This window comes from Amblyomma maculatum, chromosome 5 (assembly GCF_055883805.1).
Source record: "Amblyomma maculatum isolate TAMU_Amacu chromosome 5, ASM5588380v1, whole genome shotgun sequence".
Classification (NCBI taxonomy): Eukaryota; Metazoa; Arthropoda; class Arachnida; order Ixodida; family Ixodidae; genus Amblyomma; species Amblyomma maculatum.
Genome location: NC_139348.1, coordinates 96895025 through 96920518, shown reverse-complemented (window position 1 = coordinate 96920518; position 25494 = coordinate 96895025). Strand labels below are relative to the sequence as shown.

The following is a 25494-nucleotide window of genomic DNA, read 5'->3' as shown; positions in this document are numbered from 1 at the left end:
AAATTAGCAGAGGAACAGTTGTTGGCAGGTGGTTGGGTTTTCCAGGTATTTGGGGCTACGCTGCTGTGAGGTATCCAGGTGTTCAGAGGTTGTGCTGAAATGGGAACAGTACCTGGCTGGATAGGGTGCCCTGGCTCAACGAGCAGCTTGTTCCTACTGCCATATGGGCTCGGCGAAAGAGGACCGGACGGTGTGCTAAGCATGCCTCCCATCTCATTGCAGGCGATCGTGCTATCTACAGCCGGACTGCTTTCAACATTTCAACCCCAAGGCGAAGGGCTCAGAGAGCAAGCAGCAACATTCGGCAGCACGTGGGACAACGCCTACTGCATCGACGGTTTTCTACAAGCGGCAACATCAAGCATCGGATTTGTGACGTCATCAAAGACACAGGCTATAAAATCAGGACTGCATTCTTGGGACTTCAGTGGGCTCGGCGAAAGAGGACCGGACGGTGTGCTAAGCATGCCTCCCATCTCATTGCAGGTTAGTTATACTGGCTTATTTAGAAGTGATGAAAGAACGCTTGTTGTTGTGCGGAGCCCACACACTCTCCTATTTATTGCTGCTGACTGCTTTCATGTTTGTAAGTTATTGCTTTGTGGCGATACAGAGGAAAACCCTGGTTTTTCTGTTGCGGAAATGTTAGAGCAACTAGTGGAAGGTCAGAAAATAATTCGCAGCGATCTAGTAGATATTAAGCAAAGACTGGAGAACACTGAGAAAGCTGTGTTTGAATTTGGTGTGCGCATGGAGAAGGTAGAAGAGAATATTAAGGAAGTACACAATAATTCGCAGCAGATACAAAGGCTGCAAGAAATTGTCGCAAAATACCAAGAAGAACTTAACTCGCAGAGGTCACGTCTGGCGGATTTGGAAGATCGTAGTCGAAGAAATAACTTAGTTGTGTTTGGCATTAACGAACAGGATGATGAAACGGAAGATGACCTGCGACGAAAGGTAATTGATGAGGTCTTTAATCAAAAATTGGGTGTTGATTGCTTGTCTGTAGCACGCATTCACAGAATGGGGCGAGGAGCCTCTATTCGCCCAGTTATTCTCTACTTCCAGAACTACCTTGAGAAGCAAATGGTTTGGCGTAACGTACGGAAGCTAAAAGATTCTGGTATTTCTATTCAAAATGACTTCTCGCCAGAAACTTTAAGAAAGCGCAAATTACTTTGGCAAAGCGGAAAAGCAGAGAAGGACGCTGGCAAAAAAGTGAATCTAGTTGGAGATAAACTACGTGTTGATAAAGCCTTTTACGTTTGGGATGATTCGTGCAACATGCGAATGCCGGCTCAACGGACCGTTCAATCAGATAGATATCGGTCACAGACTCTGCAGCGTCAACTACGCATGCTCTCGCTCAACGTCAGGAGTATCGTGAATAAAACTGATAGCCTGGAATGCCTGCTTCTTTCATATGACCCTCATATAGTCATCCTTACAGAAACTTGGTTACATGATGGCATCTCTAGCGATACAATTGTTCCAACTGGTTACAAAGTATACAGGCGTGACCGGTGTTCTCGTGGTGGAGGGGTTGCCGTTATAGTGAAGTCTTCTGTTGCCGTTACTGTATTAGACCAAATACCTGACCACGAAAGCTTATTTTTGAATGTATCTCTTTGGGGCACTTCCTTTCTACTATGTCCAGTTTATCGTCCACCCAACTCTGCAAATTCGTACCTTCAAAATCTGTACGATCACCTGCTGGCAAAGCGTTATTGTAATACCATATTAACTGGCGATTTCAACCTGCCAAGCGTGAATTGGCCATGTCTGGCTTATGGACAATGTGATGACAATACTATCTTGGATATCATGTTAGCTCTGAATTTAGATCAAATGGTTAGAGAACCCACCCGTGACAGTGCCATTCTTGATTTGTTTTTTGTCAGTGAAATTTTTTCCAATGGCTTTTTGAGTGTTGAGCGTGGCATTTCAGATCATGACTTGTTATCGTTTTGTTGGTCTTGTAACTATGAACGGTCGTCCGAGAATGTACCACCTGTACGTATTAGAGACTTTAATCGATCAGACGACACTGCCATAATAGACTACCTAGAAACGTCTTTAGTTATTAACGAGAGCGATGATATTCATGTTTTGTGGAATAGGTTTAAAAAATCAATACTTTCTACTATTGAAACTTTTGTTCTTCTGAAAAAAATAAAACCGTATCGAAGGAATCCTTGGGTCACCCGGGAAATTATACACCTGAAACGCAAAATAAAACGACATCGTAGGCAACTTAAGGCTCCTACTGCAACCTTTCAAGAATTAAAGCATCCTTAGCACGGAAGTTAATAATGGCAAAGAACCATTACTACCAAGTTATTCTTCCTTCATATTTAAATACTTATCCTAGCAGATTTTGGAGACATCTAAATAAGAGAAAGGAAGTGATAGATAGAGTGAAAACGGATGAAACTGTGTTACTTGATAGCCAGAAAATTGCGGATTCTTTTAATCATTACATTCAAAGCGTTTTCACATTGAAACCTGTCCTTACTAAACCGAAAGAATGTATAGAACCTTGTAGTATTCCTTCCATCTCAACAGAAGGCGTATTATCATTGCTACGCCAACTTGACACAAAGAAAGGCTGTGGAGTGGACGGCATTCCAAACACTTTTTTTTAAAACGCTATGCTTCACAGATTGCTGAGTATTTAGCCAACATGTTTTCAGTTTCCTTCCGTACAAGCGATTTACCTTTTGACTGGAAAGTAGCACGTGTAGTGCCTATTCACAAATCAGGTGATCGATCAATACTATCCAATTACCGTCCTGTATCAATAACTAGCAGCTGTTGCAAAATTATAGAACACATTCTGGCGGGTATCGTTAGAGATTTTCTCAGTGACAAAAACATTTTATCACCTTTCCAACATGGATTCTGAAAAATAATGTCAACAGCTACCCAACTTGTGTCAACTGTTCATGAATTATCCTCTGCCCTTGACAATTCCGGCGAAATGGACATATTGTTCTTGGATTTTGCCAAGGCCTTCGATACGGTCCCACACAATAAACTTATTCATAAATTAGAGCTAATATGTCTTCCACAATATATAGTTCAATGGATAGAGGCATACTTGGAAAAGAGGAGTCAGTTTGTTGAGGTGAATGGTGCCATTTCCGAATCACTGTGTGTTACTTCGGGTGTACCGCAGGGAAGCGTGTTGGGTCCATTACTGTTTCTTATATATATAAATGATTTGCCTGATGTTATTCCAAATTCTGTATCCATACGATTATTTGCAGATGATTGCATAGTGTTTAAGCAGATAAGGGAAACTTCTGATCATGGTATTCTTCAAGCCTCTTTGACAACTATTGACAAATGGTGTGTGGAATGCAGCATGAAACTTAATGTCAAGAAAACTGTACTCCTACGTGTAACAAGGAAAAAACATTTTAGCCCATTTACTTATTCCCTACAAGGCTCCCATATTAAAGAAGTTGCAAGCCATAAGTATTTAGGGCTGACATTTACCAATCAATTGGACTGGTCACCGCATATCTCACAAATTTGTTCTTCGGCATTCTCGACACTCTGCTTCCTAAAACGCAAACTTAATCGTGACCCCTCTAATATCAAACTTTTGGCATACAACACATTCATCCGAACTAAGCTCGAGTACGCCTCTATCATTTGGGACCCTCACACAAAAAAGAACATAACTGCTCTTGAAATGATACAAAGGAAAGCAGTCAGGTTTATTTTCCACAAGTACAGCAGATCTGATTCTCCCACACAGCTGATGGTAGAAAATGACATCCCGCTCCTTTCAGTCCGCCGCAAAATAAACAGAATTTTGTTTCTTTGTAAGATTCTGTCACAGGAAGTTAATATTCCGTTACCTAACTTTGTCCAACCTTCTACTGCCAGACGAACACGACACACTAGGAAACATATGCTGCAACCTGTCTTTGCCCGAACAAATTCATTTAGGTACAGTTTTTCCCCACGGACCATCTCTGATTGGAATTTGCTTCCAGAATTTCTTTTCCAAAGCAGTAATTTTAACAAGGCACTGGAAGGTCATTTGTTTGGTTAGGCTGCTCAACTTTTCAGTACTTTATATCTGTTTCCTTTGTTCATGCCGAATTGTGCTGTGTGTTATTGCCTATTTTATTTGTTAGACTGTCAAATTTTTTAATAATTACTATTATGATTCCTTTTTTCTCGCCGAATTGTAGTGTGTATTGTATTTTTTGTTTTTTCTGTGTGTGATTGTTACCTGGTATGCCCCTCCTGCTTGGGCCATAAGGCCTACAGTATATTGAAATAAATAAATAAATAAATAAAAAAATAAATAAATAAATAAATAAATAAATAAATAAATAAATAAATAAATAAATAAATAAATAAATAAATAAATAAATAAATACATATATACGTATATATGTGCTTTTTTAAGTTTGTTCAGGTGCTTTGCATCCTTTAGGAAATGGATAACTTCTCTAGTTCGATGCACGAACGTATGACGTTATTTGTTTAGTTCACCTCCGCATTTATCACAGAGAGGTCTGTCGTCTTTCTTTAGAATGAAGGTATGCGTCAGAGAAGTGTGTCCGATGCAAAGACGACATAAAATGACTTCCATGAAGCGTTTTTGGTGACTGCACGATTTTCATTCTTCAATGGTCGACTTGACAAGGTGTAACTTATTATTTAATACGCTGTTCCATGAGGTCTGCCATTTTACTCTGAGTTTTCTCTTTACAAGTCTTAGAACATCTTTATGTGGTATGTTGACTGGCTGTATTTTAGTATGACGGGCTGCTGTAGCACATGCATCAGATCTCTCACTGCCGCTGATTCCAACGTGGCTTGGTACCCAACGGAGTTTAATTGTATGCTCCTGTGTTTTTGAGGCTATTATATTATGAATGATGTTTACGATTAGAGGTTCTGTAGCATTTCTATGATTTAATGTTGTGATAACGCTGAGGGAATCGGCATAAATGATGCTATTTTCAAAACCTGTCTTTAATATTTTTTCTACCGCCAGAGAAATAGCGTGACATTTAGCTGTGAAACTTGATGAAAAATCCGGTAACTGTACCATTTTTTCCTATATTTCTTGTACCACAGCACTTCCAACGTGAGATACTGTTTTAGACCCATCTGTATAGAACGCTGTGTAATCTCTGTATTTGTCATTTAGTGCCAAGAACTCCTGCACTGTGTGTTCATGTGGTGTTTGTTTCTTACGGAACTGTTACAATGTAAAGTCGTGTACAGTGGGAAAATGGTACCAGGGGGGCAGTAGACTGGGTTTTCGGGCAATATTTGGAAGAGAATGAAATATGTCTAATTCTTGGCATATCTGTTCAAAACGAATTAATGGTCTGATTGCTTGAGGTTTGTTGTTAAACAGGGTTCTGGATGAGCACTTTGTAACTATGGAGTAGCAAAGGTGTTTTGGTAGTGAGCGAATCTTAAGAATATATGAACATGTTAGCATGATTCTTCTGTCCTCAAGAGGTGGCTCATTGGTTTCCACATAAAGACTGCTTATAGGTGATGTCCTATAGGCTCCGGTTGAGAGACGCAAACCTGAATTATGCACAGGGTCTAATCGTTTCAGATATAAGGGTATTGCTGAACCGTACACTATGCTACCATAATCGAGGCAAGAGCACACTACAGAGCGGTAGATATGCAAGAGGCACATTCGGTCAGATCCCCAATGTTTACGTGAAAGGATCTTTAATATTGTTACGCCCTTAGCGTCGCGCCGGAGACGTTCTAGTCGGTTCAGTACGCTAGGTACACACGGCTAGCGGGAACGACACAAGTGCCACCAGACAAAGGTCGAACGGGCGCGCACACTTCTTCTTCCTCTTCCTTCTTCCATGCAACGTGCTCTGCTTGAGATCAAGTCCGTAACACTTCCCCCGTCGCAGGCGAAGCCCTCCGGGCGAGTCAATCGTCAGCGCGAGGATGACAGGGTTTCATACGCGCGACGTGGGCAAGCTCAGTTCGTGAAGAACGTCGGCCACTTTTTGTAAGGCGCGCAATCCGATACGTGAGGTCACTAATTGCCTCGAGGATAACATAGGGACCGATATAATGCGCGAGCAGTTTCTGACTTAAGCCACGCTTCCTTAGTGGACGCCAAAGCCAGACCATATCTCCAGGGAGGTAGGTGACGTGGCGATGGTGGTCGTCGTAGCGCGATTTCGAGCGCTTTTGTGAGGCGAGAGTTCTCAGGCGGGCTATCCGGCGGGCTTCTTCAGCCCGGCACAGGATCTCAGCAATCTCAGGTTCGTCATCTGTGGAGAACGGGAGGATGGTGTCGAGGATGTGTCGAGGAGACCGGGCATAGAGGAGAAAGAATGGACTGTAACTTGTTGTTTCCTGTTGGGCGGTGTTGTATGCGTATGTTATAAATGGTAGCACAGTGTCCCAGTCTTCGTGGTCGGCGGCGACGTACATTGAAAGCATGTTGGTGAGTGTCCGGTTGGTTCGCTCGGTCAACCCATTTGTTTGCGGATGATACGGGGTAGAATGTCGGAAATGCGTTTGGCACAAACGAAGGAGTTCTTCGACAACATCAGCGGTGAACTGACGCCCTCGGTCGCTGATCAACACTCGGGGAGGCCCATGGCGCAGTATAACAAAGTGCAGCAGGAAGAGGGAGACTTGGTGTGCAGTAGCCGATGGAAGGGCTGCCGTCTCACAGTAACGAGTGTGGTAATCAGTGCAGATGACGATCCAGCGGTTGCAGGAATGAGACTTGGGAAAAGGTCCCAAGAGGTCTACCCCGACTTTCTCAAAAGGGGATCTTGGAGGCGTCACCGGATGAAGAAGACCAGGAAGAGTGTCGGCGGGGCGTTTGTGACTCGCACATTGAGCACAGCTAGCCACATACTTCTCAGTGGTTTCACGCATCCGGGGCCAGTAGAAACATTCTTGGATGCGATAGAGCGTCCGCGCAGATCCCAGGTGTCCCGAAGTGGGGTCGTCGTGCATAACGCGCAAAACAGAGGAGCGTAGGCTGACGGGCACCACCAGAAGGTAGCGGAGACCAGTGGGAGAATAGTCCTTTTTGTACAAAAGACCACTCCGTATACAATAGGGAGTGGAAGCTGTAGGGTCTCTTGCAGCGGTAAAGAATGGTTGGAGATTCTCATCTTTCCTCTGCTCAGTGCGGAATGTACGGTTATCGGGGAATGGAGGTAAAACCGCAGCGATGTAATGATCAAAATTGTCGGCGTCACATTCCGTTGTGGGAAGCGGTAAACGTGTGAGACAGTCCGCGTCACCGTGCCGGCGTCCACTCTTGTACGAAACTGTATAATCAAACACTTGTAAACGAATTGCCCACCGTGCAAGACGGCCAGATGGGTCACGCAGGTTTATCAGCCAGCACAGGGAATGATGATCAGTGACCACTGTGAAGGGCCGCCCGTATAGATAACAGCGAAATCGCTGAACGGCGAAAACTACCGCGAGGCATTCTTGCTCAGTGATTGTGTAATTGCGTTCAGGTTTGCTTAAGGAACGACTGGCGTAAGCAATAACATGTTCCTTGTCGCCGTAACGCTGAATCAGCACAGCACCAATGCCAACACCACTGGCGTCCGTGTGCAGTTCCGTTGGAGCAGAAGGGTTGAAATGCCGGAGAATCGGATGTGACGTTAGTAAAAACTTGAGCTGGCAAAAAGAAGAGTCACACTCTGATGTCCACTCGAAGGGAGCGTCTTTGTGGAGAAGGCACGTAAGCGGGTTAGCAATGTCAGCAAAACGGGGAATGAAGCGGCGGAAATATGAGCACAGTCTCAGGAAACTTCGGGGTTCCTTCACGTTCTGAGGTGTTGGAAACGATGCAACGGCCGCAGTCTTTTGAGGGTCAGGTCTGACGCCTTCACGATCGACGAGGTGTCCTAGTACCAAAATCTGGCGCTCACCGAAGCGACACTTCTTCGAATTAAGTACTAGACCGGCGTTGTTGAAGCAGTCAAGCACGAGAGCGAGGCGTTCGTTGTACTCTTCGAATGTCCGGCCAAAAATGACGACATCATCGAGGTAGCACATACATATTTGCCATTTTAGTCCCCGTAGGATAGAGTCCATAAATCTCTCGAAAGTTGCAGGAGCATTGCAGAGCCCGAAAGGCATTACATTAAATTCAAACAGGCCGTCGGGTGTGATAAATGCCGTTTTCTCCTTGTCGTCAGGGTGCATAGGGATCTGCCAATATCCCGATCGCAGATCGACGGATGAAAAATATGATGCCGAGAACAGACAATCCATGGCGTCATCGATCCGTGGAAGGGGATACACATCCTTCTTTGTTGCAGCATTCAGACGGCGATAGTCGACGCAAAAGCGAAATGTACCATCTTTCTTCTTCACCAGAATTACAGGGGCGGCCCAGGGACTGCATGACTATTGAATAACACCCTTTTCCAGCATATCCCGAACCTGCTCACTGATGACCTGGCGTTCTGTTGGTGACACTCTGTACGGCTTCTGTCGAATTGGGTGTGAGTAGCCTGTGTCAATGCGATGCCGGGTACGTGTCACGGGAATGCATCGTGAGCCGCTAGGCTCGGAAAAATCAAATATGGAAGAATACTTGACCAGTAAGGCCTCCAAAGCGTCACGCTGGTCCCTGGTTAGAGAGCGGCTGATCATCCGATGTAGTTGCGAGTCAGGGGCTGGAGCGGCAGCACTTTCGCCAGGTGCATCAGTAACCAAAGCCACCGACGGGGCGTCGTCTTGGCTACAGGTCGCAATCTTCATATTCACAGGCAAAACTATTGGTTGCGAAGAACAATTAATGGCCCACAGCCGTGAGCAGCCCTTGACCACCGACAGTAGTCAATGAGGAACCAGAATGTATTTCTTTGCACAGTTAGAATGAAGCGGTGCCACTGTAGCGTCGAAGGTGTCGGAAGCACGGCTGGGGCACAAAACTGGGACACACACCATAGACAAGGCTGGCACATTGGTATCCTCTGTTAGACAGAACACATCCTCACGGACGTGCGGCTTCTCTAAGAGTCCAGAAGGAAGGGAACCATCAACGCAGAGTTCCCCAGAGCGGCAGTCGACCATAGCGCCACACATTCTCAAAAAGTCAATACCTAGAATTATGTCATGCGTGCATCGCAAAAGCACTGCAAACTCCGCTGCGAATACCGTTCCACCCAGGGACACCGAAGCACTACACATTCCCAGGGGACAGAACACCTCACCACCCGCGCCATGAAAATTCACATTGCTGTCCCAAACAAACATAACTTTGCGTCCTAACCGCTTCTTAAACGATAAACTCATTATTGAAATGGTTACCCCGGTATCCACTAAAGCCATTGTCGCCACACCATCCACAAGCACATAGACCGTGTTCTTTAACATAACAACAGATGGAGGAATTTCTTCAGGCAGCGGACAGTCTCCAGCGGCCTGACCTCCAGCAGCCGCGCTGACTAGTTTTCCGGCAAAGGCGATGCCGACCGCCTTCGTGGCCGTGGTGACGGAAAGCGGCGCGCAGAAGAGACAGGTGGTGGTGAGACACTTCGTTCGGAAGCAGGAGAGTTGTTGCGCGGTCCATTGGTCTGTGTCACAAACCCCCGCCTTTACGGTCAAAAGAGGTGCGGGATCCCCTTTACGGTTACCCGTCGTCCTCTACGAGGGTTGTGAACACATTTAAAAGTTAGGCCGGTCAACCCGTGAAGCACGTGTGTCGGTGTGTGATTGAGGAATAAGTACAAATAGGTCACTTTCTTTTACAAACAATTGAAGGTTTATAAATAGCAGACCAAAATTACACTGATAATAATAGAGTACAATGGAAGAGAATACAACGCCACGACAAGATATTGATAAAGACGAAGAAATAAATGATAAGAGAAAAAAAATAACCCGACAATGAACAAAACACCGTGATAAAAATATGAAGACTATAAAGATAATAAAGCAGGTATTTCAGATATTATAAGTATGAGCGAAAGTTACATAAGAACACAGCGTAAAATACTACTAAGTCAGGTCAAAAGTTAACAAAGCGAAAATAATGTTCGATTGAACAACAGTCCGTGGCGAATGAAATTCTCACGGCTTTCTTGTTTGCTGAGGCGTCGAAGGCTGTGTTGCTCGGTAGCGGCGGCTGTACAGGTGCAGAGGACGATGCGTCGATCGCGGGCCCGAAGAACACAATATGCTTTCGGAGCACCGCGGAGTGGCCGGAAGTTTGAATCTTCCCAAACGCACTGGTGAGGGCGTGCTGCTGTCGGTTATTTTATACCCTCGGCCGACTATGCAGCAGCCGCGTCAAGGACAGGCGGTCGCTGCCCCATCGGCTTGTCGAATCTTGTCCAGAGGAGCGACGGAGTCCCGTGAATTTCGCTCTATATTCCAGCCATAAGCTCCCGCATCTTCCGCTGTATAATAGGTGAGGCAGCTTGTGACACTGCCCCCCACTGAAGAATATTGCCTCGGAATATTCTAGAACTCCACAAGCGCCGAGAACGATGTTATTACGCCCCTATAGAGGGGTGCAGTAGATTGGGTCCGTTCAGTGCACTGAAGATCGTTCGTCACTCACTACCGTTCATGACGCGCACCATATACGCACTGATCTGAACCCGCACACACCACAACACTGTAGTTCTTCAGTCATGTCTTGCGCACATGTCACAAGTCACGGATCACTGATAACAATCAAGTGCACATATATACAGGCACATCGTGTACGATTTTCATTACACAATCAACACAATGCAGCTATGCAGTAGTGCAAGCTTAACAACTATTCCAGCCGGCTCATGTAATCTGCTCCCACGTTCTCGCTGCCTTTAATATACTCGACACGGAAGTTGTATTCCTGAAGCTTAATACTCCAGCGAAGTCTTCTTCTGCCGATATTACTGCACCGACAGCTGCAACAATGGTGTCGTCTTTCCTTTGCTGGTATCTCTTCAGCATATTGATGTGGAATATTTTTGTGGCATGGCCCAAATCCACTTCATAGTCGACATCGCCCCTGCGGCTGATGACCGAAAAGGGACCCTTCCATTGCATGAGCAGCTTATTGTGCTCTGTGGGAAGAAGAATAAGAACCTTCTCTCCCGGTTTGAGTGAGCGTTTGCGGCTCTTGATGTTGTAGTAGCGGCTGTAACGCTCTCCTGCGCGCTCTAGCTCTTCGTGGGCAAGTTTACAGGTATTTTCCAGTCTGTCCCGTAGAGCAAGCACATACTCGGACGTCGTTCGCAACTCGTTAGGGATGGTTGCATTCGTCCAAAGCTCTCTAAGTACAGCCAGAGGTCCACGCACATTTCGCCCATATAACAGTTCGAATGGGGAAAAGCCGAGGCTTTCTTGGGGCACTTCCCTGTATGCAAACAAAAGTGGAGCCAGGTAGCGATCCCAATCGGTTGGTCTCTCTTGACACATGCGCTTGAGCATTTGTTTAAGCGTGCCGTTAAACCGTTCGACTAGGCCGTTCGCTATCGGGTGGTAGGGAGAGGTATGCAGCTGTTTTACTGACAACAGACGGCTAACCTCCTTCATTACTTCGGACGTAAAATTCGTGCCCCTGTCACTGAGGACCTCTCTGGGCACTCCTACACGGGAAAACATTTCGACAAGTGCTTCGGCTACCCTTTCGGTCTCGACGCTAGGAAGTGCGACTGCATCAGGGTACCGAGTGGCATAGTCCACCATGGTCAGGATGGACCGATTGCCTTGAGCGGACTTCGGGTTGAGTGGACCAACGATGTCGATCGCCACCCTCTGAAACGGTGTCTTAATGACGGGCACTCGAACCAAAGGCGCTCGTGTGGTGTGACCCTTCGGAGTTGTGCGTTGGCACAGATCGCAAGAGGCAACGAACCGCTTAGCGTCAGCCTGCATTGCTGGCCAGAAGAATTCTGTCTGAAGCTTCCGTAGGGTTTTCTTCGCGCCTTGGTGGCCTCCCATCAACCCATCATGTGCCAGCTTGAGAATAGCTGATCTGTACTTTTGGGGCACAACAACTTGAGTGTACTCCCCGCCCGACTCGGCGACGTATTTCCTTTGAAGGACGCCGTTAGCAATGAAAAACTGGTGGCTACCCTTTCCTTTCTTCGCTTGCGGCGGGCCTACGCGATCGAAACACGAGCGTAGGGTCGCGTCATTCTCTTGCTCTTGAACCAACTCTTCGCGGCATACACTAGGGAGGCCTTGCAGGACTTTAAGCTTTTTCAGCGTTTTATCCTTGCACGCCTGCGCTCTAGTCACTACCGGACAAGCTTCAGCGGCATCCCAAATGGGTGCGGGGCTCTCGGTGTCAGGCGCTAGCTCTTCAACTTTTACTGCAGTGGACTTCGTAGTCTCGCTTTCTGTTGTCTTGTGCCAGTTCGGATCGGGGTCGTCTGCTGGCCTAGCACCTTCCACATTTCCCAGCACCAAATCGTACAAGGGATTCTCCATACACTTAGCGAGAAGTCGTCCCTGAAAGTACGGGGTGTCGACATCGACCCAAGCTTCTGGGAGCATTAGGACTGAGCGGTCAAGTAGGTAAACTGGAGACTTCGTATCGGTGATATCTTCTTTTCGTACTAAGTCCTTTCTTACCACCACCGTGTTGCAGCCTGTGTCTCTCAGGACTCGGACTGTCTGGCCTCCGATCATGCCGGCTGCGACAGGTAAGCATTCCCTGACGGCGCATTCTTTACTGGTGAACCCAGCGTTGATGACGGGGATCTTCCCTCCATCCTTAAGTTCGAGGTATCCGTTCTCAACACATACTGCAGCGGACTCCCGATTTTCTTCTCTCTGTTTCGGGGCCCCATTTGCCCAGCATCTCCAGCTTGGATGACCTGGTTTTCCGCATTTGTGGCATTTCTTGGGCGGTCCCGATCCGTCGGATGGGGCGGCCCGGCAATTTTCGGGGCGGTGTCCCGTGCGTGAACAAATAAAACATTTCTTTTCATCGCTGCTCTTCGCATCCGATGATTGAAGCAAAGTTTCCCTTCTCTCGGTCGTCTTGGAGACGGCGTTTTCTGCCTTATTCTTCGGGGTGCTTCGCTTTCCGAAGTTTGACCAGCCATGGGCCTCCACATACTTTTCTGCCCTTGCTACTGTTTCAGAGAAGGATGTGTCCTTCTTTTCTTTCAAAAACATTTGTAGCGGAGTGGCGCAGTTAGAAAGGAACTGTTCCTTTAGAATCAGGTCAAAGAGATCTGCGTACTCTCTCTTTGTGTCCGACAGCTCTATCCATCTGTCTAGGAAGTTCTGAAGACGCGTCACGAACTGTGAACACGTTTCCTCGTTCCGGGAACTAGCAGACCTGAATTTTTCTCTGAACCCTTCCTCTGTCATACGGAAGCGAATCATGAGTGCCTGCCGGAGCTTGTTGTAGTCCAAGCACTCGGACGCAGACATGCGACTAAAAACGCTGAGCGCTTCGCCGCTTAAACATAGACTAAGGGCTGTAGCCCACTGGTCGCGAGGCCAATTCTGACTCTCAGCGACGCGCTCGAAACGCATGAGGTAAGCGTCAAGGTCGTCCCTGCCCTCATTAAAAACCGGCATCAGCTTGTGCGGGCTTATGCGTTCGGGCCGAGCAGCTTCTCTCCCCCGTTTCTGACCTTGTCTCTCCGGTGCTGTTAGCGTCAGTTGCCGGATTATTAGGTCGGTCTCGTCGGAGCATCAGTAACTCCTTTTCTTTTTCCATCTCCGCTATCCGGAGTTGGGCTTTCTGCGACTCTATTTCCTTTTCTTTCTCCATCTCCGCCATCCGGAGTTTAGATTCTAGTTCTGCCTCCTCTTTCCGCCGCGTACGTTCCTCATTGCGTTCTTCTCTGCGACGAGCTCGCTCCTGATCTACCCATTTGAGCAGCTCGTGACCCTCAAAGCCAAAAGTTCGGCCATACTCAACAAGCCGTTCTAACTCTGCATCAGCCATGTTAGGTGGAAAGCGTTATGCAGTGCTAGGATACAACACTAAAAAAAATTTCACCTACTCCTCTCTCCCTCACCGACACTTGGTTGACCAGTCCTGTCGCGGACGCCAATTATGTCACAAACCCCCGCCTTTACGGTCAAAAGAGGTGCGGGATCCCCTTTACGGTTACCCGTCGTCCTCTACGAGGGTTGTGAACACATTTAAAAGTTAGGCCGGTCAACCCGTGAAGCACGTGTGTCGGTGTGTGATTGAGGAATAAGTACAAATAGGTCACTTTCTTTTACAAACAATTGAAGGTTTATAAATAGCAGACCAAAATTACACTGATAATAATAGAGTACAATGGAAGAGAATACAACGCCACGACAAGATATTGATAAAGACGAAGAAATAAATGATAAGAGAAAAAAATAACCCGACAATGAACAAAACACTGTGATAAAAATATGAAGACTATAAAGATAATAAAGCAGGTATTTCAGATATTATAAGTATGAGCGAAAGTTACATAAGAACACAGCGTAAAATACTACTAAGTCAGGTCAAAAGTTAACAAAGCGAAAATAATGTTCGATTGAACAACAGTCCGTGGCGAATGAAATTCTCACGGCTTTCTTGTTTGCTGAGGCGTCGAAGGCTGTGTTGCTCGGTAGCGGCGGCCGTACAGGTGCAGAGGACGATGCGTCGATCGCGGGCCCGAAGAACACAATACGCTTTCGGAGCACCGCGGAGTGGCCGGAAGTTTGAATCTTCCCAAACGCACTGGTGAGGGCGTGCTGCTGTCGGTTATTTTATACCCTTGGCCGACTATGCAGCAGCCGCGTCAAGGACAGGCGGTCGCTGCCCCATCGGCTTGTCGAATCTTGTCCAGAGGAGCGACGAAGTCCCGTGAATTTCGCTCTATATTCCAGCCATAAGCTCCCGTATCTTCCGCTGTATAATAGGTGAGGCAGCTTGTGACAGTCTGGGGATATTCATACGAAGATGGGGGCCATTGCCAATTAGAATCGTAGAAACGGTTACGTGGCGGAGCATTTTGGACGGGCCGATCGTAACGGGTGAGTGGGCGGCTGCGGCAGTATCGAGCTATGTGCCCCTCAATGCCGCAGCGTCGGCACACGGGGGCTGTGCGACGAAACACTTGTTCCCTGGAGGGCTCCGAGGAAACAGGGTGCATTGGGTAGCGAAACTCATCTTCAGGTCTTCGGGTTGGACGCCGGAAATAGCGAGCAGGTGGCGGTTGAGGATGGTACTCATAGTGCTGATCATAGGGCGACAAGAAGTTAGTCGGGCGCGAGTCGTAGCGAGGCGGGTGACCAGGGCTATCGAACCTTGGCGTCGGGCTGTTGGAGTAAGCGTCCGCCTGTGCCGTATTGATAGAATTCACAACGGGCATCGACGGCAGCAAGGAGGGAGGCCCTCGAGAGCCGACAACGTCAGAGGGCAAAGATGATGGAGACCGTACAGGGGGCTCAACCCGCTGCAGTTCCTCACGAACTATTTGCCGGATCGTCGACGACAAGTCCATGAAGTTGTCTTCAATGCTCGCCACAGATGGAACGTTGGCGAGCCGCCCAAATTTTGGCGTTATGCGACGAGTCTTCAATGTCTCGAATGTGCGAACATGCCGAATGACATCACAGACGGCGTTCAGGTCACCTTTGGCAATTAGAAAATTATAAACATCATCTGCGATGCCCTTCAGAAGATGTCCTACTTTATCTTCCTCGGTCATATTAGCGCTTGCAGTTTTACATAGCTTCAGGACCTCCTCTATGTAAGTTGTGCATGTTTCCCCAGGTAGCTGAGCTCTGTGCGTAAGCGTGTGTTCAGCTCGCTTCCTTCGTGCAAGACAGTCACCGAAGCACTGCCGCAATTCAGTAACGAAACGGTCCCAGGTGGTAAGAGAGTCTTCGTGGTTTTCGAACCAAACAAGAGCGGTATGGGTTAGGAAGAAAACCACGTTTGCGAGCTTAGCGGCGGCGTCCCATCGATTGTAGCGGCTCACCCGTTGGTAGTGGGTCAACCACTCGTCAACGTCCTCGCCTGCCGCTCCCGCGAAAGTCCGGGGCTCCCGATAGTGATGCGAAGTGTTCGCTGCGCCCGCAGGCCGATCTTCAGCCTGGATCACCGCGTCACCACGGGCTGCTTGCGGGTCATTGGCCGATTGCATGGCGCTGGTTTGCGGTTCGAGGCCCGCAAGGCGACGACTCCGGCGAGGCTCCAGTTGTGTCGGTGCTGTCTGTAGCGCCAGGGATCGTTACCCGGCTTCTCCACCACAATGTTACGCCCTTAGCGTCGCGACGGAGACGTTCTAGTTGGTTCAGTACGCTAGGTACACACGGCTAGCGGTAACGACACAAGTGCCACCAGACAAAGGTCGAACGGGCGCGCACACTTCTTCCTCTTCCTTCTTCCATGCAACGTGCTCTGCTTGAGATCAAGTCCGTAACAATATATTGATAGCTTTAGAGGCTTTCTTTTTAGGGCATTTATATGGGGGAAGAAAGAGAGCTTTCTATCAAAAGTTAAACAGAGGAATTCGTGTTCGTGGTTTACCGGTAGTGTAATTCCATTAAGGCAGATGGTGGGGTCAGTTTGCAGTCCTCGTCTAAGAGAGAAAAGGACGGCTACTGACTTTTGTGTGGAAATTCTGAAACCATTTGTATGTGCCCATGCTGCCAGTTTATTTATTGTTAGCTGCATCTGCCTTCCACATGTTGCTATGCTGGCTGATGTGCATGCAATTTGCAAGTCGTCAACATAAACCGAGTACATAGTGGACTTCGGGATTACCTTTAATATAGAGTTCATTTTTACAATGAAAAGAGACGCACGTAAAATGCACCCTTGGGGCACACTAGTTTCTTGTGTGAAGTTTTTAGAAAGGACGAAACCAAGACGTACTTGAAAAGATCGGTTATGTAGAAAGTCAGTTTAACAAAAGTAGAAAGTCAGCTAAACATTTTAGCATCCTGCAGCGAATTCCAAGATCTCCCAAGTTCCGTAGGATCCCAAACCTCCATGTGGTGTCGTAGGCTTTTTCGAGGTGAAAAAAGATGGCAAGGCAGTGTTGCTTATGTATAAACGCTTTTCGAACTGTATTTCGAGGCGGACAAGGTGATCAGTGGTGGAACATGTTTTCTTGAAACCGCACTGGTGAATGTCTAGCAGTTCTCGAGATTCGAGAACAAACATCAGTCTTATATTTAGAATGCTTTCAAAGCTCTTCTCTAGACAGCTATTGCCCTATAACTGCCTGCAGAGTTTGGCAACTTCTCAGGCTTCAACAGAGACACTATAATAGCGTCCTTCTAGGCCTCTGGAATTTTCCCGGATATCCAGATTTTATTAAAGAGCTTCAATGGTGCTTCTACTGAGGTTTCAGATAAATGAGCTAACATTGTGTAATGTTAGCTCTGTGGAAGTGAAATCTGTGGAAGTGAACTGCGGCCTGTTGTATGTGCGCATTGTCCGTGGAACACCGTACCGTGCAAACATTGGCTCCAAGACTAGGGCTATTTTTTTTGTAGCTGTCCTCGGCAGCTGTTCTAGCTCGAAAAATCGGGAGTAGTAGTCTACTACTACAACATATTCGTTCCCCTCCAGCGTGAACAGATCCATGCCGACTGTGTCCCAAGGGTGTGCTGGCAATGGGGTTAGAAGCAGGGGTTCTGTTTCTGGCTTTCTTTGCTCTCTGCAAGTTGGACACTTTTCCAAGTAGTCTTCAATGTGCTTGCCTATGCCTGGCCACCATATGCATTCTCTTGCCCTCGCTCGGTACCTCGTTGTGCCCAAGTGGCCTGCATGGAGTTTTTCCAGAACCTCTACTCTGATGTCTGGCGGGATGATTATTCTGTCGACTTTGAATAGCAGACCATCAACGAGTGAAATCTCACTAGCCACCTCGACGTACTTTTCAGGTCAGGTGACAGCCCATGCAAGGTTGGTCATGATGTAGTGCAGAAGGTAGCTACCCTGGAAAGTGTTTCGTCTGACTGGATGCTTGTCCTGATTCTGTCCAGCATTTGTTTTGAAGCAGGGAGTTGTTCAAGTGCTAATTCTTTAAACTCGCGCACTGCACTCTCGAGAGTTCTTTCTATGTCTGCTGGTTTCCCAGATGGCTTCCGGGACAGAAGGTCAGCTGTGTACAGCTTTTTGCCGGGAGTGTGGGACATGGTGTAGTCGTACTCCAAAAGGCGCATCCTGAAACGTTGAAGGCGAGGACTCAGCTCGTCAAGTCGTTTAGTCGTCAGCAGCGATATTAACGGCTTGTGGTCCGTTTCCACGTGAAAGGTTGATCACAGCAGGTATTTGCGGAAATGTTCGCAAGCCCATGTGATTGCCGGTGCCTCCTTTTCAAATTGGGCATATCTTTGTTCTGTATCCGTAAGGGAGCGTGATGCATATGCCACAGTTAGGAGCTTTTCGTGCGACGGCTGTAGAAGTACAGCCCCAAGACCGTATGAGGAAGCATCCACAGACACTGTGTGAGGCGACTGAGCATCGTAGTGAGTGAGAATCGGCGTCCTGTTTAAAGCTTGCTTGAGTTTGTCAAGACTCTGCTGCTGAGCTGGGCCCCAGTGCCAGTCGGCATCTTGGTGGAGCAAGTCTCTGAGAGGCTTCGTACGTAAAGTCTACTAGCTCTGGAAGAAATTTCGCTAGGTGGTTTGCAGAGCCCAACAAAGACCTGACTTCTAACACATCACATGGTGGGTCGAGCTGGACTATGGCCCTGACCTTTTCCGGGTCGGCGCTGACTCCTGTTGAGTTTACGACGATATGTTCTAAGAATGTTACTTCTGTTTGTCGAAAGGAGCACTTGTCGATGTTGAGGGTAACACCAGCATCTTCCAGCTTCCTCAGCACCAGCAGTAGGTTGGTGTCGTGTTCCTCAGTTGTCTTCCCTGGGACAATGATGTCATCTTGTAGACAACTCACACCATCTAGTCCTTCGAGCACACGGAGCATTTCTTGTTGGTAGAACTCTGGCGCTGTGTAGATTCCGAAGGGAAGCCTCAGGAAATGGAACCTGCCAACTGGTGTGATGATGGTTGTGTATTCGCGAGAGTCCTTGGACAGTTGCACCTGCCAGTATCCAGCTCGTGCATCTAGGCGGCTGAAAACTGTCGCACCTGCTAATTTTATAAAGACACTCGTCCACCGTAGGCATGAGCATACGTTCGCGTATTATTTGTTGGTTGAGTTGACCATAGTCCACGCAGATGCGCAGCTCATTGTTCTTTTTTCGTGCGCCAACCATTGGAAAACACCACTCGGTTGCTCCCTCGATCCACTGGATGACTCCCAAGTCTTCCATCCATTCTAGTTCTTTCTTCACAAGTGGAAGCAGTGGAAGAGGCACGCGCCTAGGATAACTGACTGCGTATGGCTCAGCATCCTTTTTGACTTTGATGCGGTACTCAGTCTTCATGACTCCAAGCCCGGGCGTTAGCTTTGGGTTTGACGCCAAGAAGTTGGGGACATCAGTAGATTGTGCGAGGGTTTCGTCTAGCTCAAGAGGGCGCTGTAGAATCCCAAGTGATTGTATAGCTGGTTGACTGAGCAGCGGTTCTTTTAATCCTTTGATGATGAAGACTGCTTCTTGGACTTCAGTGTTGCGCCAGGTGGCTGTTGCATCGATGTAGTCAACAGTGGCTATCGCTGTCTGGCCTGGGCCTATCAACAGCTGTTGCGTTGGTTTGATGGGTCCCATGACGGTTCTTTCGTGCTGGTCTTGTGCGATCGCAGTCACATCCGCACCGGTGTCGACCTTGAAGGTAAAAGGCAGGTTGTTCACGGTAGCAGTAATCCTCCACGGCGTGTTCACTAACACTTTGATTTCGCCTAGATATAGCTCTCCGAGATCGTTTGGTCGTTTTCGGATACTCGAGGTCTCGTCCTTCAGCTTAGACATGCAGACGCGGGCGTAATGGCCTTTTTTTCAACACTGGTTGCACGTCTTGTCTATCGTGGGGCACTGTGTCTTCGTGTGGTCACGCACACTACCACATCACTTGCAGCATTCGTCTCCCGTCTTGTGTGCACGTTGAGGGCGCGACTTGAAAGGCACCTTCGCTTCGTTCCGGCGAGTTTTGACGTTTGTCTGGCCGCGAACTTCTCCCATGTCAAGAGCAGCTGTGATTGCTTTTTCGAGAGTGAGTTCTGCATCAAGCTGCAGGCTCTCGCTGAGTTTTATGTCTCGCAAGCCGACCACGAGCCTGTCCCGAATCAGTTCGTCTTTAAGAGTTCCGTAATCGAATCTTTCGGCCATCTTGAACAGTTCAGTCGCAAATGCGTCGACGTTTTCATGCTGCTCTTGTTTCTGAGAGTTAAATCGCGCTCTCTCATAGATGACATTCTTCCGAGGTAGGAAATGCTTTTCAAAAGCACTCACCACGGCGGAGTATGATGCCATCTGTTCGTCTGTCAGTTTCAAAGCAACGAGCACGCCCTCCGCTTCTTCGCCCATGGCGTAGAGTAATGTGTTGATTTGCGTTGTCTCCTCCTATCCTGTCAGACCGGAGATGAGTCGGTAGCATTCCCACCTGCGGTGCCATCGTATCCAATCTTTGGGCTTGCGGAACTCGAGCTTTGTCGGCAGTTCCACGGCGAGCGGGTTGAACGTAATTCTCGGAGTGCCGCTCGCGCGCTCTTCTTTCGCGCCGCGAGTGTCTGGCATGATGCTGCGGCCGCTTACGTTTGGCTTGCTGTCCTTCTGGGTGTCACGCTGCGTTGGTTATCCCGCCGCTGTCGCCATGTGGCAGACGCAGTCGGTATAACAAGCAAAACTGTTTATTTATACATCAGGTAATGGCGCCCGTTTTCGCTCTGCTTGGCGCGGTCGCCCATGCCGGGGTCTCCCGGCGGTCCGCCTGGTTAGCTTGCCGCTTGGGGCGCTGTCGTCAGTGGCGCCGACAACATAACTCATCTGCGCCGAGGTGATCTGAAAAGACTTTTCCGAGGTTTGCTTAAGTGTGGAATAGTTGCCAGTCAGCTAGATAAAGTTTCCATCGTCGTGGTTTGGCTAACGTGATGGATGGTGAGGATGTTAGATTAATTATAATTGACAAATGATCGCTTCCATGTGGATTGTCAAGGACGACCCATTTAAAATCAGTAAAAATATAAGGTGAACAAAAAGACAAATCCAGACAACTCATTTTTCCACTGCTCGGGGAGCAGTATCTGTGCTTCTCCGAGTTTAATAGGCAGACATTATTACAGAGAATAAAATCTGCCTCTGGTGTCTGTGTAAGGAGGAATGGGCATTAAAATCCCCGACTAAAAGGTATGGCTCTGGTAGTTGTCTTAGAAGTGCTTCTATGTCATGGAGTGGTGACTTAAGTGTGGTTCGATATAAATAGACCATACCGTGATTGTCTTAAAATCAACAATGGTGACTGCATGTAACTGATTCATATTTAGTTTTAAGGCTGACCTCGTGAGTGGCTACTCCGCTCTGAATTATGATGGCAGCACCATCAGAAAGCGTATCTGATTGCTTGCGATCACAACGAAAAACCCGAATTTTTTTTAATGTTTTTTTGCTGCGCTCCCAAGTTTGTCTCTTGGAGACGCATCGCTACAGGAGAAAATGAATTTAGGATATCTGTTACATCGCTGTAATTATTTAAAAGTCCTCGACAATTCGAATGAATTAAAAAAACATGTTTAAAATACTGTTGGGGATAAGGGTTAAAAGCCTAAGATTGTAGGTCTTTAGGCCATTATGGGGATTTTCTCCTTTTTCTCCTCTCAAGGGAGCTTTGCCGCCTAAGCAGCGATGGTGAAGTATTCATCGCATCCTCAGATGCAGTGGACAACTCTGCAGAAAGCAAAGGCTTATCCATTTTAGACCTTGCCTCATGGATCAAGGCCTTGGAGCCAGCTGACCTAAAGGTCTGCGCAGCTTGATTTGTGGGTGATGGAGCCTGTCTCCACGAAGGGCGCGGATGGCTCTACCCCGGCCTCACTCTGTGTTACCTGGGCAGCCACCGATGACCGCTGTGACTCCGCGCCCTGCTCTGTCACAGCGCAGTAGGAAGGCTTTTCTGGCAACGAGTCTCTTCCATGCTTCCCCGTAAGTTATATTTTCCGTAACTTTCAGAGTGACTTCCTTTTCTTTTTCCATGATGGGCATGACCGCGAGTAAGCAGGATGATTGCCTTGACAATTTGTACAAAGGTGTGGTTCAACATCACAGGTATCTGTAGGGCGATTGTTGGAAGCACATTTGGCACAGGTGAGTTGGCCACGGCAGCTCTGTGAGCTGTGGCCATACCGTTGGAAGTTATAGCATCTACATGGGTTTGGGATGTAGGGTCTCAGATTCTGGGAGAGTGCTTGCAGCAAAGGTGAGTACAATATGCTTTGTTTCTATCTCTTTGTTGCCTCGTGTGATCTTTATTCGATAAACATCTGTGACGTTTTGTTCCTTCAGGCCTTCAAGGAGTTTTTTCTCGCTCACGTATATAAGGTCATTATCAGAGATGACTCCTCGGACAGTGTTTAGTGATCGGTGCGGGCTAATTGTAACTGCTATTTCTCCAAATGATTTGACTGCACTTAGCTTTTGATCCTGATTGTAGATTAATTCTAACAACAGATCACCGTTTCCAAGTTTCTTTATCTTATAGCCTTGGCCAATGGCCTCGGTCAATCTTCGTCAAACAACAAATGGGGACACAAGTCGTGCAGTTATTTCGTCGTGGTCACTGTGGACCAAGTGGAAACGAGGAAAGTTGTTTATGTTGTTTGAAAAGAACATGGTGGTCTCGGTGCACCCCTTTATAGTAGGAGCCCAGTTGGTAAAAACTACAGAAAATTTTCTGATGGTACAACAGAATTTCTGTGCGGTTTTTGACGGAAAACCTGTTGTGACAACAGAACATTCTGTAGTAACATCAGATATTTCTGTAGTTACAACAGAAAAGTACTACAGAACTACAGACAACAGAAACATACTACAGAAAAACTACAGAACTACAGAAAAGTACTACAGAACTACAGGAAAATCTGACGTTTACGACAGAACTACAAAATATTTTGTCGTATTTTTGACACGGTTCTGTAGTTTTTTCGACTGGGAGGATGATCAGGATTAAGTAGTTTAGATGCCATAAAAAAGTATATTGTCCAGCTGCGGTGCCAGGCACCCACCATGGAGCCCAACGAGGGAACGGGACAGAAACTGGCAAGTCCTGCGCACGCCAGCTGTACACCGTAACTGTAACCTAACATGGCATAACACAGGGTAGCTAGCCACACGAGGTTAGCCCTCGCTGCCTAGAAGTAGGAAAAATCATAGAAGAGAGGAGGGGACAGGACAGTTATAAGAAAGAAGATAGGAAGGTAAAAGATGCAGGGTAGTACAGGAAAAGGCGACTGCCGATGTGCCCCAAGTGGGTCAGCCCGGAGGTGCCGGTTATGGAACGTGTGGTTCAAAGTGGTGTGTTGCCTCCGCCGAGGGGCTTAAAGGTCCAAAACCTCGGCATCGGCTCAATCACCAGGATCCCCTTTTCCCCAGAAACGACGATGCCACGCACAGCTAAGCGTGGATGCTCGGGGTCCGTGGTGTCGCACAGTACACACAAACACCTGCTTTAACAGGTGCCCCCTGCGGGGGAAATCGAATGTGTTCATTATAGAACACAGTAAAAAATATTTTCCCAAGATCCTCAAGTCGCTGGCATGAGATTAAAATATGATTCACTGTAAGCTTACCCCCACACATTTCACACAGTGATTTGTCCTTTTTTGTCACGAGACAATTATGTGTGATGTATGTGTGTCCAATACATAGACATAAAATAGCTTCAATAAAATGTTCTTGGTGTCGGCATGATTTCTATTCCCCTATAAAAGTATTTACAGAATGCAGCTTGTTCTTCGCTTCATTTTCCCATGAAGCTTGCCAGCTGACTTTTAGTTTATTGCGTACTAACTTTACATAATCTTTGTGTAGCAAGTTCGCACGTTTTATTTACATTGTTCTTGCTTGTGCAGCACACATGTCGGTTCTCTCATTTCCCTAATTCCAACATTACTGGGAACCCAGAAGAATTTTATATTAAGTTTTTGTGAAGTGACTTTTACTATGTTGTGTATGATATTACCAATTATATTATTATATTATATTACTATATCAGCGGTTCAACTGCATTTTTTTGTTTAATGAGGTGAGGACACTTAGAGAATCTGTGTAGATGATGCTACTTTTGATGTTTTCATTCCTTACTTTCACCACAACAGCGCAAACAGCATAACATTCTGCAGTGAACAGTGATGCACACTGTGGTAGTCTTATCATTTTTGTGTTGCATCTTGTACTATAGCACCCAACACTTTCATCAGTTTTGAACCATCTGTGTAAAATGCAGCGTAATTTGTATATTTTTATTTCAGTGCCAGGTATTCTTGCAATATATGCTCATGTAGCGTGCACATTATTTTGAAATTTTTGAATGACAACAAAAGGGATGAAAGAAATGTGTGATCCACAAATAGGGTCTTGCATGCTGGGTTCCTATGTACGCTGGAGCTGTCACTTTTCAAATGTGGCTTTTGCTTCTGCAGACTAGGAATCACTTCATATTTGCTGAGTTGAATCTTGCGACCATGAATATTGGATATGCACTGTAGACGCGGGGACGTGCTCGTTAATAGAAAGAAAGGAAGCTAACTTTTGAATTACTGAAGGATCTGTTGGCAAGAGACACGACACACACGTCTTCTTTCTGTGTAAAACCCAACTATTCGAGCTTCGAGGAGAAAGGCAGGGCCTCGGCATTTCAACGGGCAACTCAATTTGCCTTCCTCTCTAGCCCCGTAGGCAGCGACAAACAAGCCCAATCTCAGGTCAGCAGCTAGAGCATAGGCATGGGTTTCGATGCCCCATTGGTTTCTCAAAGGCCCTCAAGCCGCGCACACATGCCAAGAAAATTCGTCTAAGCAAGAGAGAGAGAGAGAGATAGGCAAACAGACAATCGTCGACAAGCAAAATTGACTGCAACTAGAGAACCAACTTCTGCGCAAGCACGTACAAAACTGAAAAGGCTCGAAGGTATGAGCGTGATCTCTAACGATGGCAATGGCATTTGTGGTGCGAGCAGTTCTCCACACATTCATCGAATGCTTATCTCTGGCGAACTTTCCATGCCATGGAGCACGGTTGTCGTCGTCCTGATGCAGCGGCCACAGCATGCTTTGCAACAAACCTGTCTGAATGATTTTGCAAGACAAGCAGCGTGCAAGGTTTTCCCCAAGTACGACCTGTTGGCTGCACCAGTTACAAGACCTTACTTGTGGGGCATGCCAGCCCATGTCGATAAACTGCCATCTGCTGCCGACACCGAGGGAATTGATTGCGAGCCCATTCTTCATGCCCGAATTGATTGCAGCTATAGATGAAGCCAACCGAAAGACAGCGCCTGGTCCGGACTCCATTACATACAAGGTAACCTCAGTGGTGAGGCACTTCCTCAACTCCTTGACACCATTAACAAGGTATGGCTAGACGGCGATGTACCGGTCAGCTGGAAATCGGCTATTGTGATCCCTATTCCAAAGCCGGG

At 47.2% G+C, this 25494-nt stretch overlaps 1 protein-coding gene across 1 annotated transcript; it reads left to right on the top strand.

The window, feature by feature from the left end:
- The first annotated feature begins 201 nt into the window (after positions 1-201).
- Positions 202-24501, top strand: LOC146188858 (uncharacterized). Its single transcript, XM_084605136.1, has 2 exons — positions 202-1381; positions 24497-24501. Exons 1-2 carry the CDS (start codon positions 202-204, stop codon positions 24499-24501), a joined length of 1185 nt encoding a protein of 394 aa, XP_084461262.1.
- The last annotated feature ends 993 nt before the right edge of the window (positions 24502-25494 follow it).